This window comes from Electrophorus electricus, chromosome 24, assembly GCF_041902795.1.
Source record: "Electrophorus electricus isolate QZ-2024a chromosome 24, ASM4190279v1, whole genome shotgun sequence".
Lineage (NCBI taxonomy): Eukaryota > Metazoa > Chordata > Actinopteri > Gymnotiformes > Gymnotidae > Electrophorus > Electrophorus electricus.
In genome coordinates, this window is record NC_137520.1 from 13320212 (window position 1) to 13337221 (window position 17010).

A 17010-nucleotide genomic window follows, 5' to 3' on the forward strand; every position below is an offset into this window, starting at 1 on the left:
CCTGCACCTGCTCTGTTCCCCTCTGTTGTGGCCATCTTGTACTGCAGACCGACAGGTTTCCGCATGTCCAGATCCTCTGTGTGTTGCGTGGAGTCCTCTCTTTGGGGTGGTCTCACTACCCGTCATCCTGAAATGAAACCCTGAGTTTCACAGCAGACTTTGGTTTCATACAGATTCCAGTGTGCCTGTGTTTTGTGAGACTGTATCATTTCTACTTTGTGGTTTGTTGTGTTTTGAAGCAGGGCTTTTTTTAATAAGTATTTTGAAGTTTTGTAATCTTATATCCCCACTGAGTGACCGAACAAAGAGATGGCTCCTGAACACACTGTGTAAGTGTTGTGTGGTTATACCGGAGTGATTATTGTGGATCTTATTGTTCTGTGCATCTGCTGTATGTCTCATCTTATAAAGGGGCTCTAGGCATGGTTACAGCTGCTGATCTGATGTTTTTGATCTAGCTCTTAAAAACCCTCAACTAACTCTGTCACTGTGCAAGTCTCATCTCATCACATACACACAGGATTCTGTGTGTGTGGCTTCTACTGCTGATCTGACATAGTTAAACTGGCTGCTTTATGAAAGCAGTCCTACAAAATGCCTAAAATAACACTTCTCATCATGCCTGGAGACCCCTTTCATCCACACCAGACATTTGGACACACGTACAACTACCTGCGTTCCGTGTGTGTGTGTGTGTGTGTGCGCGTCCACTGCCTCCCCCAGGTCTAAAGACCATTGTTGGCGCCTTGATCCAGTCAGTGAAGAAGCTGTCGGATGTGATGATCCTCACCGTCTTCTGCCTCAGCGTCTTTGCTCTCATTGGCCTGCAGCTGTTCATGGGGAACCTGCGTCAGAAGTGCGTCATCTGGCCCATCAACATCACGGACTCGGTGCTGGCCAACGGCACGCGCGGCCTCGACTGGGACAGTTACATCAAGAACGAGAGTGAGCCACGTCCTGAGCACCTCGCACGCACGGGCACGCTCTCGCGTGCTCTCGTGTGCCTCTGATCTGATCCTTCACATCTACCGTAAAGTGCAGCGCTCCAGGACACTTGCAGTTAATGCGAGTCATTCCTCTGTTTTTTCCCAGCGAATTTCTACTTCCTCCCTGGCAGTCTGGATGCTCTTTTGTGCGGGAACAGCTCAGATTCTGGGTGAGCTGGTCTGGCCGGCTATACACACATACTCACTCCCTCCCTCTCTCTCACTCTCTCAACCCAGCACAGTAAAGACTTTTTAACACTGTTCAACTTGTAGCTCATCACTAGTGGTTTGCTCAGATTTCCTCTCTTTTTTTTGGGGGGGAGTTATTATTTCGTATGTACGTCTGCTTGTGTGTTTCTGCTCAGCCGTTGTCCCGAGGGCTATACGTGTATGAAGGCTGGCCGTAACCCCAACTACGGCTACACCAGCTTCGACAGCTTCGGCTGGGCCTTCCTGGCGCTATTCCGTCTCATGACGCAGGACTACTGGGAGAACTTGTACCAGCTGGTGAGGGTCACGGTCACCAGCCCACTCTGCTGATGCTTCACAGGGTGTCTGGTTTATGCCTCACTGACATCTTGAGTTTTAAAGTGTGTGCATTTCAAGAGCAAAGATGTTAAGTATGTTTATTTATAATGAAACTGTGTGTGTGTGTGTGTGTGTGTGTGTGTGTGTGTGTGTGTGTGTGTGTGTGTGTGTGTCTGTGTGTGTGTGTGTGTCTGTGCGTGTCTGTCTGTATATGAGTGTGAGTGTGTGTCTGTGAGTGTGTGTGTGTGTTTGTCAAACAGTTGATCATGCTCCATTTTGTTCCTAGTAATGGTGACAGTGATTTTGCTACTTATTTACCTGCTTGTTTTAAATACAAACGATGCACGGCACTGATTAGATCCCCCACACTGGTATTGTAAACAGTGCAAGTTCACTAATTAAACTCTTTCAATCTATGAGTCTGCGAAGGTACTTGGCCAATTTGTAATGGCTGAGACACTTTAGGGTCGTGCAGGGTCGATTAGGAAGAGACATGAAATATTAACCTGTGGATGTAGAATGTGGCAGGGGGTGAGAGATGACTCTCAAACAGAAGCTTCTCAGCACACAGGCAAAACTATATCTGGTCCAAGCTCAGAATCCTGGCTTTAATATCTGCCCTCTGCTCTTCTGCGCTGTGCTGGCCTGTATGTACACTTCCCTCTGACGATGTGGCTGTTTAGTGTAACATCCGTGTATCTTAGTCAGTTTGATATGTCCACTGCCTTTGATGGTCTTTTATCAGTGGCTGAGTTAGTCCTGCCGGGTTCTGCTCTGCCCTGTAATCTCCCCTCGCTGCTTGGTACGTCACTATTCTTGTGAGCTTTGTGAAGTGAGTTTCTGATGAATAGGTCAAGCAAGAGCAGTCCTCAGCGCTTAACTCTGCCTTTCACCCAGTTCCTCTTCTCTGCAGTGGTGCCATTGGCCAGCATTGACTCTATTCACATTTATGGTATTTCGCTGACATTTTTATTCTAAACAACTTACAATTATGACCAAGAACAATTTGAGTAATTGAGTGCTGGACTTGTTTCATCAGCTTCCTGTATTAGATCTTCGCTGCTATGAACTTCCATGAAATTCCACTTTACATTAGCATGTTACTGTTTTGCATTGTCAAGATGACACCTTGATTCCTGTTTTTTTTTTTTCTTTCTAGACAGCAGACATTTTCTCCCCCTAAAATTTTTTTTTTTATTACATTTTTGCCTTGAGAAAGAAGTTTTTCAGAATAAATATGATCAGTACCGATGTCTAAATGTAACTGTGAAGTGTGAGGGCCCACCGTTTCTTGGTGAACTCCACACTGTATTGAGATTGAGAAGCAGGGTTCTTCTCTGTTTCCACCCAGACATTACGGGCAGCAGGGAAGACCTACATGATCTTCTTCGTGCTGGTGATCTTCGTGGGCTCCTTCTACCTGGTCAACCTGATCCTGGCTGTGGTGGCCATGGCCTACGAGGAGCAGAACCAGGCCACTATCGAGGAGGCGCAGCGGAAAGAGGAAGAGTTCAAGGCCATGCTGGAGCAGCTGAAGAAACAACAAGAGGATGCCCAGGTCAGCCTCCAGTTCACTCACGTAACTGTGTGGATGGCGTTAGACTCAACTTCCACAGGTCCCTTCCAGTATTACTGGTCTGACATAAGTTCTTGAATCCTAACTATTATATTAGAATTTAGTTCAAGTCCAAGACAGCAGTCCGGTGAGATTTTGAATGGCCCCACCTTTACGGATTGTGTTCCCCCTCCTCGGTGGCTATAGCAGGCCAATGCGATGGCGACACCAGCAGGGACAGTGTCGGAAGACATGGTGGAGGACGACGGCGGAGGCAACCTGTCCTGCAGCTCCTCAGAGATGTCCAAGCTCAGCTCCAAGAGTGCCAAGGAGCGGCGCAATCGCAAGAAGAAGTGGAAACAGAAGGAGCAGGACAAGGAGAAGGGCGATAGCGAAAAGTTTGTGAAGTCCGAGTCGGACGACGGGAGCAAGAGGAGGTTTCGTTTCCCTGACAACCGCCTAGGCCGAAGAACATCCATCATGAACCAGGTCGGTAGGTGTGTGTGTGTGTGTGTGTGTTTAAATGACTGCACATGTGTAGAGAAGCGTTAAGGAAGAGAAAATGAGTTTACTATGTGTACTGAGTGTTCATTATTTAATTATCGATTACCCCAGGAAGGATTAGCAACTTTTACATCTTACTGATTTGTATCCTTACTGCTAAAGCACCATTTTGAATGGTGGAAAAACAACAGTGTAAGCCCTTTTGTGCCTGAAAGGCACGTGTGTGTCTGCACGATCCCCACTGCAGTTGTAACGTGCGTGTGCCCCCCCACCCCGGACACGCCCCTCCCCTGTTCCAGTCTCTCCTCAGCATCCCTGGATCGCCCTTCCTCTCACGGCACAACAGCAAGAGCAGCATCTTCAGCTTCAAGGGCCACGGCCGCGACGGCGGCTCCGAGAACGAGTTCGCCGACGACGAGCACAGCACGGTGGAGGAGAGTGAGGAGCGGCGCGGCTCGCTCTTCAGCCCGTACCGCCGGAGCAGCTACAGCGGCTACCACGGCAAGCGCAACAGCGCTGTGGACTGCAACGGCGTGGTGTCTCTGGTGGGCCCCGGAGGACGCCTCCTGCCTGAGGTGATAATAGATAAGGCAGCTTCTGACGACAGCGTAAGGAAGGCTATGAGCAGATCAGTCTAGGCATGGACCTCTCCTTTCAGAGCCTTGGCATTCTCTCTTTCCTTTCTCTCTCTCGTCTGTTTCTTTCTCTCATCCCCCTTGCATTTGTGTCACTGATGATGATGGGTGTTTTCAGTTTGCCCTGTGAGATGCTGTGTTTGTGTTGCTATGAGCCTGTACATGCTGCCCTCACCTCATTCAAAATGGTCGTTACAAAGTGAAAATAAAAGTCTTGCCTTGCCGCTAGAAGAACTGACACGCATATGAAACTTTTTTTTTCTTCATGTGTGTTGTCAGTTGTTTCTAATGTGCATAAAAACGTGCAGGTTCAGAATTACAAGTGCATATATTTATTAGGTCATGCAAATAATGGATGTAAACTGCATCTCTCATCGCATGTTTCATTTCTCCAGAATAAACATTATAACTCTTACACGTTTTGTCTTGGAAACATCAAAGTGTTTTGTTCAGTATCTGTATTTTTGATGTTCAGTGTCTGTATTGTTGAAGATATTTGTGATTGTTCTGTGTGTATAGTTCATTTAAGTGTGTTTTGAGTTCACATTCATACCTCCTCTTTCAGTTATCCCCTTCAACAGGTTCCTTTTAGGATGAGGAACTGTAATGCATTCTGAGCTTCATTAATGGAAGATGGACCTTCAGATTGCCGTTTGCATGTGACTGAGTGCTTTAGTTATTTTAATCATTACCATGTCATGTTGGGAGTTCTTACTGTCTCTGAGTAATGTAGTCATTTGCTGTCCATCTGATGTCTTCAGGGTTTAAATCACATAATTGACCAGACGCATAATCTCTCAGTCCATCTGTGTGTGTGTGTGTGTGTGTTTGTGCTGCGTTTTGGTGCAGAAGAGTGACAGGCTGTATTAAATCACAGCTTTCATACTAGAGTGCTCCATCGAAATCACGTCTCATTTACTCCTGCTCATATTTCCCTGCACTCCCGTCATCTTCCCGACACCAGAGATGAGAGCCTTTACTTTTTCTTTTCTTCTTACTCGGTTTTCTTGTGTTTCTTCCCCTCTCTCTTTCCTATCATTGACTTACATGTCTAGTCAGCGGCCGTCTCGGAGCGCTGTAGCTAGCATGGTAGTTTGCCATCCTTACGAATCTCTCAGAAGGCCCTTGGGTGTCTTAACCGCAGCACGAAAGCCCACTGACGGATTACGGTGTCTAAGATGTCTTTCCCCTCCCTCTCTGTCTCTTTCCCCTCTTTCCCCTTTCTGACTCTTCTGAATGTGCGCATGCTGATGCATGCTAACTGGCATCCTCTGGCATCCCAGACGGCGCAGTATCATGGAGGCCTCGGAAAGCGGGAGCAGAGAGGAAAGACAAGTTTATTTTTTGCTGCAAATGTCTTCAGGGTTCTGACAAGAGTTGTCAACTGGGCACTATTAGTGAACAGCCTCTGTAGATGACGAGGCAGATCCCTCCAGCTCCTCTGTTCTGATGCCTACATGGTTTTGTGACCTAAAATGTATTTAAATTACTTTTCTAAAAATTTATATATTTTCCTGACCAACCTTAAATTCCTTCTGTTCCTGTGCTGCCGTTCCAACCTCCAGCCACGAGGGGATGTATGGTTTTGTTTATAATGATTTCATTAAACCTCAGTGCTTTTTCTCCTGACAGCCAACCACTGACATTGAAATAAAGAAGAAACTCTCAGGCTCTCTAATGGTTTCTATGGACCAACTCAACACTTCTTTTGGGCGCAAAGAGCGAGCCAACAGCGTGATGAGTGTCATCACCAACACATTAGTAGAGGGTATCTTACCTTGATCCCTTCACTATCCACCAATTTCACATCATGTTTCCTAAACGTTTGGTGCAAATGACAGAGTTCTGGATCATGAAAAATGATTACGTCTGTGATTACTGGTCTCTGTTTTGTCTACAGAACTGGAAGAATCTCAGAGGAAGTGTCCTCCATGTTGGTACAAGTTTGCAAACATCTTCCTTATCTGGGAATGCTGCCCCATGTGGCTGAAGATAAAGGAGATTGTGAACCTGATTGTGATGGACCCCTTTGTGGATTTGGCCATCACCATCTGCATCGTCCTCAACACCCTTTTCATGGCCATGGAACACTACCCCATGACACCGCACTTTGAGGGGGTGTTAAGTGTGGGCAACCTGGTGAGGAGCACAAATCCGGCCCTCTGTTCCCTTACATGGTGTTTCTTGTTCTCCATTTTAAGAGTGTATTAATTAAAGACGTTGAGATTAAACATATTACAGTCGCTTGATTAGAGTTCCCCTTCCGCGTGGCTCATATCTTTGGAGTCTGTAGGGATGCTACCAGGATACTGAAAACCATTTTTTCTCTCTCTGTGTGTCTCTCTCTCTCTCTCTCTCTCTCTGTGTCTCTCTCTGTCTCTTTCACACACACACATGCAAACATCCATCCACCCACCTACACAGCACCGGCCCCCTTTATCTGTAGCCTTGGTGAAGCCCAGTGCTGTAGGCTCTGGCTGCATTCACAGCCTGATAGGACGCCTGCATTAGTAATTCATGTTGCCCAATCAATAAGCAGCTCTAACATGGCGCCTAATATTCAAACCGGTACAGTTTCCTGCTCCAGTGGCTTTGAATAATGCTGTTCAGAGACGATGTTTATTATTGCAATACTCGTATATAAGTTAACTGTCTTTGGCGTTCTCTGTCTCTCTCTCCTTTTTGTTTCTGTCAAGCTGTCTCTTGCTTTCTCTACCTCTCTGTCTCTCTCTCTCTCTCACACACACACACACACACACACACACACCTATGCACACACAGTATTGACTGCACTATTTTTCACCCAGAGACGTGTACAGGACCTGGTTTGTACAGCCTTACTAGGATTGCTATATTGTGGACAGTAACCCTTTGCTCTTAGTGGCTCTGACTGTGATGTGGGAGACCCTTTTCCAGCTATACGACTGATCCTCTTTAGCCCTCATGCACGTGCTATTGAAAAGGTCTACGATGTTAGAGGTTAATATTTGATCAAAATGATTCATGTGTTTTTAATGACAATAATTTTGTACAGTTTTATTCAGTGATGTTGCTGCTGCTGTTTCTTCTGCTGTTTTCCCCAAGTCTTTTAGAACTTAGGCTGCACGCAAAGAATTGTCGGGGGATTGAAGGTCCAAAAGGATATAATAGTTGAAATATAATAGTTGGAATCCTTGAATACTCCACCAAACGAAGGATGCATTCCTCTACCACATTTAAAGTTTCTCCAAAATAGAGTGGTCTTAAATATCCACCTGGATGATTGCCAGACCGTATCGGCCATTTTTACTCCAGAGGAAGGGGCAGTGCATGTGGAAATCCAGGATGCCAAAGTCCAACAGCCCATAACAAATAACAGAGCTGTTCTTGGGGACTTGTGCAGAAATGCATGGAGTGAGACAAGATGAAGGTTCTCTGGATTTGGTGGATTATTTTGTACAGTGAAATTCTTATACAGGCCCGTTTAATATTGCATCTGGAACCTTCGATGGACAGTATCGTGGAGTGTCAGCCTGGCTGTTTTATGAGTTGCTAAAATACAAACTGAAGTAAAGCAAGTTCACAGACTAGGTGTGAGTTTTTATTCCATGTTTCTAACATATATTGTTGGTGAGGCAAGAAGTTGACAGAAGAACGGTTAAATTTGATGTCCTTGGGGAAACTGTTGAGGAACACAGGGATTGAGTAGTGTCGAAAGATTGGCGTGCCAATCTTTTCCTGATCAAAGACGTGGATGTTGAAGCTAAGCAGCGCTGAGGTTTTCTCATTGTTTTTGTGGCTAAAACCTACAAACTTAAGGAATTGTATGGAGTTATATATGGCATTTGGCAACTCCACTGAAACCAGGCAAAATCACATTCAGGGTCTTGGAGAAGCTGGTGCAGGTTCATTACAGCCCTAAGCCTTCAGGTCATAGTGCAACATTTTTCACAGCCACATACGTAAAGCAGGAGCTACAGTGGACACACTTATGGCATAACTACAGCAACACTACAGCAACTCTCTGAACACTTTAGTCTGCAGTATAGGTGATGTCATCAAGCATCGACTGATGGAGAAAGCACAATTATTTTCAAAAGGCACGGGACCGTGCACAAGCGATGGAGTTGGCAACTGCTAATACAAAAGATATATGCATGGCTGTCCTCCAAACCAGTTGAATGCTATCACTGTCGGGGTCCACATTTTGCTAATGATTGTCATTTACCTAAAAAGTTCTGAGATGCTATATGTAATCGTAACATTGGCCACAACAAAGCAAAGGCCAAGACCAATGCACGTCATCTACAGTGTGAGAGTAAGAGAGACCGTTTCTGTTGTATGTTCACTATCTGAGAACTCCAAGCAAAGCTGTTTTATCTGGTGCTAGAGGTGGACGTGAAAGAGTTAGGTGTGGAAGTGGACACACATTCCTCTGTACCACTTACAGACTCAGGACTCATTCTAGTGAGTGTGTTCCTCTTCTTAGGACCATAGGGTTGAACATGGTTTACCAAAGCCAAAGAATTGGGGCAAAGCTTTGTGGTGGAGGGAAAGGACCAAGTTTGCTGGGCTGTGACCTACTTGAGAAAATCTACTTAAACTGGGCCAAAATCAAGCATGTGACACTGTCATAATTATACTCAAATACACTGATGTTTTTAATGATGAACTCAGCACCCTCCAGGGTGTGGCAGCTAGTGTAGCTGTAGATGCCCAGACGTTTGTAGAAACCATGCCCAGTGCTGAATGCGATTAAAAGTCCAGGTGGCGGTGGAACTACAGAGCTTCAGTTATGCATCATTGAGCCAGTGGAGTTTACAGACTGGGCAGCCCAAATAGTACAAGTTATGAAAGAGGATGGCTCAGAATGCACAGGAAGACACATTTACAATAATGCAAGCCTCAGAGCTTGAGTCTCCAAGGGAGCTTCAGCTTATCTCCAGCAACATAGGCTCAGCTGCTGCCCCAAGAAGGTCCAAGAGACAGCACAAACCAAGGGTAGATGATGTTTTTGCTACCCTGGAAGGGGGCAAAACTTTTACAAAACTGGACATGACCACGACCGTTGGTTTTTGGGGTGGCATCGAATCCAGCAGTTTTCCAGTGCACGATGAATGTTCTGTAGCAGATTACTGTCGGAGTGTCGATTTGGACAGGATTCTAGTGACATAAAAGAAAGGAGGAGCACTTACAAAATCACAAGCAAGCATTGCAGAAGATGTGAGAGGTGAAGCTATGTCTAAGATACATTCCAAGCCACCAGCGTGACCTAAAGAGACCCCGTCCAAAGAATGTAGCTGAACTTAGATAATTTCTTGGGCTAGTCAGTTATGGGAAGTTTTTACTTGATTTGTCTATAGTACCGGCACCGCTTACCAGTTACTGTATTGCATATAGCCATTAGATATAGCAGGCTGTACAGGAAAAGACTTTCCAGCAAGTGAAACAGCTGCTTCATTCAACAAACCTGATACTGTACTTTGATCCTGAGAAAGACATTGTTCTCTCTCATGACGCAGCCCCCTGTGTTTTTTTGTTTTTTTTTTGGGGGGGGGGGGGTTTCTTCTGTACATTGACATTGTCATAAATATTGCAGTGTTTAGGGCTAGCAGTGAAAAAAAAAAACCCCACAGATGCTGATGCTTTTAGTCATCCACCTGCACATCAAACGTACTTCCATAAACAGTATTACTGCTAGACAGATGGTTACAGCAGATCAAAACTTGGGCAAGATTCAGTGTTGTTGCAAGAGGAACTTAAACCCTGTGCAAGGCATCAGCTTGAATCGAGTGTTCATGATGGCTGTATTCTGTGGTGCTCCAGAGTTCTGGATCTGGTTCTGACCCGGTGCTCAGGTGATGGAGACTTACATGAAGTCTGTTTCAATGATGAAAAGCCTTGCTAGGTCTTTTGCTTGGTGTCCAGGGATGGTCCACCCCATAATGGGGAAAGTATAGGCATTTTTGGAATGTCAGAGTAAAACAACATGGCAGAACTGCCCCTCTACTCTTGGGAATGTGTGGGTTGTACCTGGATTTTGCCGATAGTTTTATGCGTTACACGTCTCTTGTGCTGGTAGCCGAGCAAAGTAAATGGCTGGAAACACACATCGTGATGAATACAACTGCCACCAACACCACAGAGGCGGTCCAAAACATCTTTGCCATCCATGGTTTCCAGACTTGGTGGGCACTGATAATTGGCCCACTTTCACTAGTGAGGTACTCCGGGAATTTAGGCAGATGGAATTTGTCATGTGTGCACAGCATCTTGTCAACCTGTCTCAAATGGCTTGGCGGAGCGAAGAGTTGCCGCTTTGAAAGAGGGATTGAAGAAAATCTCTCTCAACCAAGCTAGCACACATCCAGTGCTGCATCACTCTACACACAATGACCTGGGTCTCCCCAGCAGAAAGTCTTATGAGAAGAAAGCCCGAATCTCATCTGGGCCTTTTTCAACCAGATGTTGGAGCAAAGGTTTGATCAGAGAGGTTGGACCTTTCAGGCCAGCAGATAGAGTAGTTGAAAAATATTTTGCTACTGGCTCACATCGGTTCTCAGAGATCTTTTATGGTCAGTCTGGTTCAGTGTCATATGTGGTGAGTCTGTTGGAGGATGAAGGATTTATAGACATCTGGATCATATGTAGGCCTGCTCTGACACAAAGGAGGAGGAATGACACAGTGTTTTCTAGCAGAGATTGTGAACAGTGCTATAGGATGTGATCTAATACCTGCACTGTTGGAAAGCACTGATGGGCTGGTGGCACCTGCTGTTCTGGTTCCGGTCTTGGTCCCAGTCCCTAACATGGACACAGAAGGTCAGAAGTCTCCAAGGGCGCTTCAGCTCATCACCAGCAATATAGGCTCAGCTGCTACCCTGAGGAGGTCCTAGAGACAGCACAAACCTTCTGCCACATACCAACAGTTGTTGGCATGTGGCTCTGTTTATTTTATGGGTTCAGTTGAAGTTGGGAGAAGAGTAAAAGGTGGCAACCTTCAGGAACAGAATATCTGTTGGACATTTGTGACACTGTGCCTTGTGATTTGTTCTGCTTTGATCGTTAATAACAAAATGTAGCATTTAATAAGTTTAGTTCAATATTGACAAGATCTCTCTTATTACAAAGAGAAAATAGTTTAACTGGTTTACCTCCATATAAATCTGTTTGATATTAGTGACTTTATTTCAGACCGTTTGGCACCTAAAACCAGCACCATAATCCTCAGCCTGGGTTTACTGTGTGGGTTTATCTTTAGGGCGTCAGTCGCAATATTGTCATTACAACAAAGTTCTAAAACTGCTGTTTCTTTTATAGGTGTTTACAGGAATCTTCACTGCCGAAATGGTTGCCAAACTGGTTGCTATGGACCCATATTACTACTTCCAGGAGGGCTGGAACATCTTTGACGGTTTCATCGTGAGCCTGAGCTTGATGGAGCTCGGTCTGGCCAACGTGGAGGGCCTGTCGGTGCTGAGATCATTCCGTTTGGTAAACACTCTTCTGAAACTTGTTCTTAGCAGAGCTAAGCCTAATATGCTTTTATATATGAAACTTTGATTCTGAATATTGTGAATGAGTCCTGACAGTCTCCTACAGAGCATCTAGTATGAGACCCTCCTTTCTGTTTGTTCCATATAAATGTTCTAGAATTATGTTTCAGATCAGGTATCTCACGCGCTGACCTTCAGTGCTTACCTTTTCTTTTTTGTGTTTCTGTGCTGTTTTCCCTCACGTCTCCCCTCAGCTGAGGGTCTTTAAGCTGGCAAAGTCGTGGCCCACCCTGAACATGCTGATCAAGATCATCGGCAACTCGGTGGGCGCCCTGGGCAACCTGACGCTGGTGCTGGCCATCATCGTCTTCATCTTCGCCGTGGTGGGCATGCAGCTGTTCGGGAAGAGCTACAAGGACTGCGTGTGCAAGATCGCCCAGGACTGCGAGCTGCCACGCTGGCACATGAACGACTTCTTCCACTCCTTCCTGATTGTGTTCCGCGTGCTGTGTGGCGAGTGGATCGAGACCATGTGGGACTGCATGGAGGTGGCTGGCCAGGGCATGTGCCTCATCGTCTTCATGATGGTGATGGTGATCGGGAACCTGGTGGTGAGTGTTGCGTCAGCAGCAGTGTGCAAATCTGAAAAATGACACGTTTACAGGACGCAGATCCTCATGCAAATGTAGTTACATAGTGTTGATGAAAACTGCCCATAATGAGGTGGAGACCTGCTTAATAAGGTTCTGGAACCTGCTTTGGTAGAATCCAAAAAACTTGCATAGTTAACCACAGTTTAACTCGTAATCCCATATAATGCCATTCAGCATCTACTCTCTCTCGGCATTAACGAAACAGAGCGTCTAATGTTTGACCTGCACACGTGGAGGGTGGCGCTCTGTGGCTGGTGTTGACGTGTCCTGTGCCGCTCCGCAGGTCTTGAATCTTTTCCTTGCTTTGCTGCTGAGCTCCTTCAGCGCTGACAATCTGGCCGCCACCGACGACGACGGGGAAATGAACAACCTGCAGATCGCTGTGAACCGCATCAAGAAAGGGATCGCCTGGATCAAGGCCAAGGTGCGTCAGCTGATGGGCCTCATTCTCAGGAGGAAGGTGACGGATGAGGCCAAGCCCCTAGATGAGCTGTACGACAGGACGTTGACCTGCATGGCCAATCACACGGGCGTGGACATCAACCGTGACCTGGACTACCAGAAGAACGGCAACGGCACAACCAGTGGGATCGGCAGCAGTGTGGGCAAGTACATGCTCGACGAGGACCACATGTCCTTCATCCACAACCCCAACCTGACTGTGTGCGTCCCCATCGCTGCCGGGGAGTCCGATTTCGAGAATCTGAACACAGAGGACTTCAGCAGCGAGTCGGAGGCCGAGGGCAGCAAAGATGGAGTGAGTGTATGTATGTGTGCCTGCGCGTGCGTGTGCGGGAGGGGACAGAAATGCTCAGATGTGGTATATTTGAAGAGCATGCTGATGTTGAGATGTGAGCAGAGTTGTTATATAGTGAAGTGAAAATAAAACCAAAAATAACACTTGGGTCTTGTGAATTAAAATGGAAATTGACTCAGAGTCAAAATTAATAATAACTGAGATTAAAATGATATGAAATAACAAAAATTGTTAGTTTGTCAATAAGTATTAGATCTAAAAAGCATGTTTTTTTAGGCTGGTCATTTGAAAAATGACTGGCCAGGAACATATGTTGTGTATAAGATAGGTTCAGTGGTATCATTACTAAAACTGAAAATGTCTTACAATATATAACGTATATAGCTTAAATAAACACTGCATTTCACAAGGAAGCCTTAAAAATAAAGAAAAAACTGCATTAAATGCAAAACTATTACACAGTTGCTTGAGCCTGAATGGAGCTGGCTGAATGGACTGTGTCTGTAAGTGGGAGAGTCCAATAAATTTATTTTTCCCCAAATTCAGAGTAAAAGTACATTTGAATTGTATACCAACAACTTAGTTAATTTAGTTAGTTTTTTATATCAGCGCTCAAACAGAGCTGTGTACTGCTGCTCTGGTTGGAGGCCAGTCATAAACCCATGCCTGGTGTGTGCTGATCAATCATCTCTGATAGATTTATGCTTTTCCTAGAAAGTGGTGTAATGTGACCTTCCCCTGTTGCCCTGTGTTAGCTGGATGACACCAGTTCCTCAGAGGGCAGCACTATAGATATTAAACTAGAGGTGGAGGAGGCTGTGGTGGTGGAGGCTGTGGAGGAGTATGTCGACCCAGAAGCCTGCTGGACCGAAGGTACCGACCAACAAGTCCAATTTTATTCCGAAATCAACTCACATGGGTCAACCAGTCTATGAATCTCTATGTAATGTACTCATTTACTTCTTTGCACGAAGGTGTTTGTGGCTTGCTTTCTAGTTAATTTTAATTGCTGTGTGTGCTTATTAGCTGATGAGCTTTGGGCTGATTTTTAGGCTGGCCTTCGAGCCAGTGATGGGGGGGGCTAAGGAAAGGCTGGTGTTTTGCAGCTTGTATTGCGCGCTACAAGTGCTGTGAGGTGTCCATCACTGAAGGTTGGGGCAAGTACTGGTGGTACCTCCGCAAGACCTGCTATCTGATTGTTGAACACAACTGGTTTGAAACCCTCATCATCTTCATGATTCTGCTTAGCAGTGGAGCCTTGGTGAGTTCTCACACACACACACACACACATATATATACTTACAGACACGCATTCACATTCACGCGCACACTCTTGCGATGACTGTGTATTGGAGTAAAATGCTACAGTCGTGCGGGCTGAGATGGAAACATGCTACTGTTATGTAATTAATGGACCGTACCATTCATTAAATGGGGGGAGCCGCTTCTGTTGTTGGCAAGGCTCTTCGCCTTTGCACCACTAATGCAGCCAAAATAGGAACACAATGGGGCCCAACCACGCCTTACTCAGTAGCACTGCAAACTGACACTGCTCTTTGTTTTCAAATAAATCACAGAACAAATTATTCAAGTAAATCACAGAACAAATTATTTCTGATATAAAAATATTTATTTTATTATATAAATTCTGATTTTCTCTTTCTGCCCTTTCCCTCCTAGTCGGGCAGTGGGGACCGTTACCATCACTGTACCTTGGGAAACTGCTCGCCAAGCCAGGATATGAGATCATTTCCTTTCAGAGCTTTATCTCACTGTCAGCGTCTCTCTGCAGGCCTTCGAAGATGTTTACATTGAACAGAGGAAGACTATTCGCATCATCCTGGAGTATGCTGACAGGGTGTTCACCTACATCTTCATACTGGAGATGCTTCTGAAGTGGGTGGCCTACGGTTTTGTGAAGTATTTCACCAACGCCTGGTGCTGGCTGGACTTCTTCATCGTGGACGTAAGTCCCGCCTCTTTGTTTGCCGGATGTCGGTTGTGGTGATGAGATATTGTGGGATTGCCTCACACATGCACACCTTGCTGGTCAGAGTGGCACCCCCTGTGGCCAAATATGAAACATGATGAAAGATGGGATTGCTTACTGGATTATTAATTATTTGAGAAGGTTTAGTCGATATTTTATATAGATTATATAGTGTTGTGTAGGTTTGATGGTAATATGTATTTAATGTGATGTCATAGTATAACATTTTATGCTGCTACCAGTATCAAAGGATTCCTGTATTTTTGACAAGGCTTTGAAACATTTCGAGCTTTTTAATGTTTAATAATTATGCATTTTTAGCAGAACAGGCATGAAGGAAGGTATTAGCTGTGCATGTTGATCAAGAATCTATCGGTGGTGGCTATGTAAACATTCAGGTTTTAGAGAGGGCTTAAAATATGTTCAATTAGTGCCATATCTTTAATTGGAGAAAAAAAAGGTTAAGTGGCAATCTTTGTTGCAGACAACACAAGAAAAATGTCATGTCCTCACAAATGTCTGCTCAATGTCTGCTGTTGTGCTACAGATACACGCATCTTCAGCAAAGCCGTGCCAGGGTGGCTCTTGGGATTTGGAAGTGGGGTGTGACTGTGTTGGGCAATATGTGAAAGGAAACACTTGATTCTAAAATGGGATGGTGGTGGTATGCAGAGGTGACACATATGAGAGGCCGTCAGCAATTCTACCAGTCACTGCTTTTAGAAGCCCTAATGTTAATGGAAGATGGAGGTATCACCCATGCAGAACCATGAAGACATTGTACTTCTGTGTGCTGCTAAGATGCTTGAATATTTAGAGCAATTCTCTGCTAGCGTGCTCAGAGTATCCTGCATGACTAGCAAAGAATTGTTTGCACCTGTATATTTCCCTCATTATATACAATCAAAAACTAATTTGAGAGGGCATGTGTGTTAGAAGAAAAAAAACAACACACGACAGTAAATGCATCAATAACAAGATTATTGATATTCAAGCACTGCTCAGTCCTTCAAGGCTATTGTTTTGAAAACAATGAGAGTGTGTTGTCTATTGCAGTGAATTATAATGATGTGCCTCAGGACTGAGCCCATTCTTGGCCCTTACTGTGAGAGACCCTCCAAGTGTTATGCATTTCTTTGTTGCATCAAGATTAAAATGTGTGTATAGTATACTCTGAATGTAGCTGCGATATGAAATGCCCTTAGAGGCTGACCTCACAGTAATGTACAATCTTGTATGGGTGTGTCATGGTGCCCATGTGCTTCTCTCATGGTGTGTTTGTGTGTGAGAGAAAGAGTGTGTGATCTCGTGTTGTTCCTGAACTAACTGCCTTCCAGCAGAAAACATCCTTCTTGACGCTCTTTTCCAGACGTAGACTGACATGCAGCTTGGCGAGATGGGGTGTCAGATCCCAGTTACAGTGAAGCCACCTTAGTCAGACACAGCCAAGTTGGATATTTAGCACAGCAGTTGTTTTCAAGCTACGCATTCAGAAAAAAAAAGGCTAGGTCCTCTTAGGTAACATTCATTTTTATAGCTAAATATAAAACCACACACAGTCATATTTACATCAGTTTAATTATGTTTTCTGTAACAGTTATGTAGCTTTTTGAGTGACTCATATTTAAAAATAAGGGAAGAATAATAATGAACCCACCGCTAAAAAACACAGTTACAGCCATAGAACAAATGTACAGTGAGCAGTATAATCCACTTCTGCAGTCACCCCATCAACCCTCCTGCTTTAGCTGGAGCAAGGGATCATGGGACTTGCAGTTCTGCGCATACTCTCCCAACACTTGGTTTAACTACATTTCCCAAGATGGATAAACAGTGCTGCCCACCCTGTCTCACCAATCCTTACCTGGGAATGTGTGAGGTAGTGCTATAGAGGTGTGACCCACGGCGGACGGTGAGTGTGGGCTCT

General features: G+C 45.1%; 1 protein-coding gene across 19 annotated transcripts in view; it reads left to right on the forward strand.

The window, feature by feature from the left end:
• scn8aa (sodium channel, voltage gated, type VIII, alpha subunit a) overlaps positions 1–17010 on the forward strand; it is a 44712-nt gene that overhangs the window by 13802 nt on the left and 13900 nt on the right. For 4 of the 19 annotated variants that reach the window (XM_081707118.1, XM_081707121.1, XM_081707117.1 and 1 more), the window contains exons 7-20: positions 724–945; positions 1093–1156; positions 1352–1493; positions 2866–3072; positions 3280–3558; positions 3873–4148; positions 5841–5976; positions 6109–6347; positions 11508–11681; positions 11938–12294; positions 12620–13093; positions 13849–13966; positions 14200–14354; positions 14886–15059. In XM_081707118.1, coding sequence (XP_081563244.1) covers positions 724–945; positions 1093–1156; positions 1352–1493; positions 2866–3072; positions 3280–3558; positions 3873–4148; positions 5841–5976; positions 6109–6347; positions 11508–11681; positions 11938–12294; positions 12620–13093; positions 13849–13966; positions 14200–14354; positions 14886–15059 — 3017 coding nt within the window. Of the gene's footprint in view, positions 1–723; positions 946–1092; positions 1157–1351; positions 1494–1678; positions 2467–2865; positions 3073–3276; positions 3559–3872; positions 4182–5840; positions 5977–6108; positions 6348–11507; positions 11682–11937; positions 12295–12619; positions 13100–13848; positions 13967–14199; positions 14355–14885; positions 15060–17010 lie in introns of those variants that run through there. The other 15 variants (XM_081707119.1, XM_081707106.1, XM_081707105.1 and 12 more) reach the window with 8 other exon arrangements.